Source organism: Stomoxys calcitrans, chromosome 3 (assembly GCF_963082655.1).
Source record: "Stomoxys calcitrans chromosome 3, idStoCalc2.1, whole genome shotgun sequence".
NCBI lineage: Eukaryota > Metazoa > Arthropoda > Insecta > Diptera > Muscidae > Stomoxys > Stomoxys calcitrans.
The window spans coordinates 179,103,752-179,107,240 of record NC_081554.1 but is presented as its reverse complement, the minus strand read 5'-3'; the positions used below and the strand labels follow the sequence as shown (position 1 = coordinate 179,107,240).

The window sequence follows — 3,489 nt, the reverse complement described above, 5'->3', positions numbered from 1 at the left end:
CTTATCTGCAAGATTTCAACAAAATCGGTTCAGATTTGGATATAGCTCCCATATATATTTATCGCCCGATTTGTACTTAAATGACCGTAGTGACTACAATTTTCAACCGATCTGCACGAAATTTGGCTCGGATTGTTCTCTTACTGATCCTAACATGTCTGCAAGATTTCATCACAATCGGTTCAGATTAAGATATAGCTTCCATATATATGTATCGGCCGATTTGCACTTAAATGGCCGTAGTAACTACAATTTTCATCCGATCTGCACAAAATTTAGCGCGGACTGTTTTGTTACTAATCTTAAAATATTTGCTAGATTTCATAAAAATCGGTTCAGATTTAGATATAGCCCCCATATATATGTACCGCCTGATTTGCACTTAAATGACTGTAGTAACTAAAATTTTCAACCGATCTACACAAAATTTGACACGGATTGTTCTGTTACTGAACTTAGCATATCTGCAAGATTTCATCAAAATCGGTTCAGATTTAGATATAGCTCCCATATATATGTTACGCCCGATTTGCACTTAAATGGCCGTATTACCCATTTTCAAACGATCTGTTCGAAATAAGTCGGTTCAGATTTAGATATAGCTCTCATATACATATTTCTATCGCCCTAATTTATAATTGTAGGTTAGGTGTAGGGTATTATATAGTCGGCTCCGCCCGATTTTTGCCTTTCCTTACTGGTTTTTGACAGAATTTGCCAAAATCGAAAAATTAAACAATTTTTTTTTTTAATATACTATGAAGAAGCTTATCAGTCAGTTCAAGAACCTCGAACACTTCGGAAGATCAATCACATTGAGAAAGGTCATTTCAGTATTGTGTCTTCTTGCTTTTTTGTCTGTTTGATACAGCCGTACTAAGCCACACAGGAGCATGAATGTGGGAATAAATGGTGGAAGTATGTCAAAATCATGCTTCTGATAGTAGTTTAAAATTTCATATACGCCAGAGCACAACCAGAGTAGAGCAAAGAAAGCAAAGAAAATTGCGGCAAAATGAGACGGCAGTGGCCAATTAATTGAACAAAAGAGGAAGAAAAAAAAAATACAAAACAAAAAAAAAATGAAGAAAAACGCAAAATAATAAAGAGACACAAATTAATGCCAGTGATTGAAAAGGCGGAAGAAGAAACAGTTGCGGAAGAAATTTTAAGAAAAACAAAGTAAACTCTTAAAAAATGTTTAAAATTTCCTTAAATCGTTTATTACCCAAATTTGGTTGCCTGCTTTGTCTGCTAACGACTGCAGTTTGGTGTCGCCTACCTCATCCCAAACATGCCAGGGATCCCAATGTCAATCTGTTGGCTGTTATGAAAAGTTACATGGACCCCAGTGTGGATCCTTGTCAAGATTTCTATCGCTATGCCTGTGGTCGATGGGGAAATGTCCATGCGGACTTTAAGAAATATGTGGACACCATGGGTAGCTTGGATTATACCATCAATCAACGCATGAAATTAATTTTGGAGCGCCGCAAAGTCTTGGCCCAATTTGAGCCGAATGAGATCTATCGCAAGGTGCGATACTATTATCAAAGCTGTCAGCAAGAAAAGAAATTCGATGCCTTAAAGTATTTATCAGTTTTAAAACCCTTGGATGCAGTGACATGGCCGGAGGCAGGGGAATTTTGGCTTCACAAAGGCCAATGGAATTTCTGGCATACTTTGGGCCGCCTGCAGGCGGTGGGCTTCAATGGTTTTCCCTTGACTTTGCAGGTCAAACATCATAATGCCACTCATTTTCATTTGGAATTGGACAAATTGGATAATTTGGGCTATACCACCTATGAGCAAAAACTGGTGGACCAATTGGAGGAATCTCTAGATCCTAAAATGCGAAGATTGGCTGCAAATATACAAGAGTTCCTGCGTAGACTAGCCATTTTGCATAGCCAACATCAGTTGCTTAAAAGCCAAGCGTTAACTGTGGAAGAGTTGCAGAAAATGGTAACCAATGTGGATTTCCAGAGCTTATTTTCCATCATTTCGCCGGAGGAGAACAATCTCGACCATCTCATCTTGATGGTAAAAAATTTGGATTATTTTCACCAATTGGGTCACCTGGTGGACCAGACTTCCTCTGAAACTTTGATTCATAGTCTAAAAGTGAAATTTCTGGGCTATTTGCAAAAACAAATGCCCAAAATCGATGTGAGCCTATATTGTCTGCATCATATGCGCGATTTGGTGCCTCTGGCCTTGGACTATATTTACGAGCGAGAGGTCTATGGTTTTCATAGAAAATTCAGTGATGCTGTCATACAACGAGTATTTCAACAAATGCAACACAAATTTGTGGAAATTCTGCATAGCCATGAAAGGGAATTTCCCGTCTCCGTTATGGAATTGCTGCAAGCCAAGATATTGAATATGAAACTGAATATAGGCAATTTACCCCAGGTGAACAATCAAAGTTTCTATCAGGAATATTTTAAAAATTGGCAAGTCACCTCTGAAGACTTTTACAGCAATCATATCAATGCCCTTCGCCACTATAATGAGGAAAAATTTAAATTGCTGCATTTGCAAGACTACACTGCCCTGCATAGTTTCTTTACTTGGCCCTATGGATCGCCCGCCTTTCAACCTTCTGCCAATTTGTTGATAATACCCCATGCCTATCTAAGATTTCCTTTATTTCATCCAAAATTTCACGATTTATTTCTATATGCCGAACTGGGTAATACCCTGGGACATGAGATTATGCATGCCTTCGATATCAATGGCCTGAAATATGATGCCCAGGGCAATCCCACAGCTCTCCTCTTCACCTTTCTGCCGGATGAGTTATTCAAATCGCTGGAATGTTTGTCACAACAACGCTCGGATAGCCTCAATGAGAAGATAGCCGATATAAGTGGCTTTCGCTTGGCCTATGATTCGTATTTTCAGCATGAGTTGCATACAGCGTTTCAGGGCCCTACCTACCTTAGTGAAAGGCAACTATTTTTCATAAAATTTGCCCAATTTTTTTGTGTCATGAGCCCCAAGCATGTCAGCTATGATGATAGCCATGATACTCCTTTTCAGCGAGTTCCTCAGGTGGTGGCCAATCATCCGGATTTTGAAAAGATATTCAATTGCTCCTCCACCAAGAGCAATAGGGTTAAGTTAAAAAAATGTAATTTATGGTAGCTTTAGAATAAAATAAATGTATGCTATAAAAAAAACTTGTTGCTAATTGAAAGCTAGTAAGAAAAGGCGAAAGTTGGGCGGTGCCGACTGCTTTATAAGAGTAAAAATGCAAACTTTGACCATGACATTCCAAACTTTTCACATATCAATGAGTGCAGTCCATTTCAAGTTTAAGCTCAATGCTAAGGGGCCTCCTTTTTATAGCCGAGTCTGACTGAACGGCGAGCCGCAGTGCGACACCTCTTTGGAGAGAAGTTTTACATGACATGGTACCTCACAAATGGTCCCAGCATTAGGAGGGGAAAACCACCACTGAAAATTTTTTCTGATGGTCTC

General features: G+C 39.0%; 1 protein-coding gene across 1 annotated transcript; it reads left to right on the top strand.

The window, feature by feature from the left end:
* The first annotated feature begins 1,119 nt into the window (after window positions 1-1,119).
* On the top strand, window positions 1,120-3,153 carry LOC106085061 (endothelin-converting enzyme-like 1). Its single transcript, XM_013249091.2, has one exon. It carries the CDS (start codon window positions 1,198-1,200, stop codon window positions 3,151-3,153), a length of 1,956 nt encoding a protein of 651 aa, XP_013104545.2. The 5' UTR covers window positions 1,120-1,197.
* Window positions 3,154-3,489: the final 336 nt, after the last annotated feature.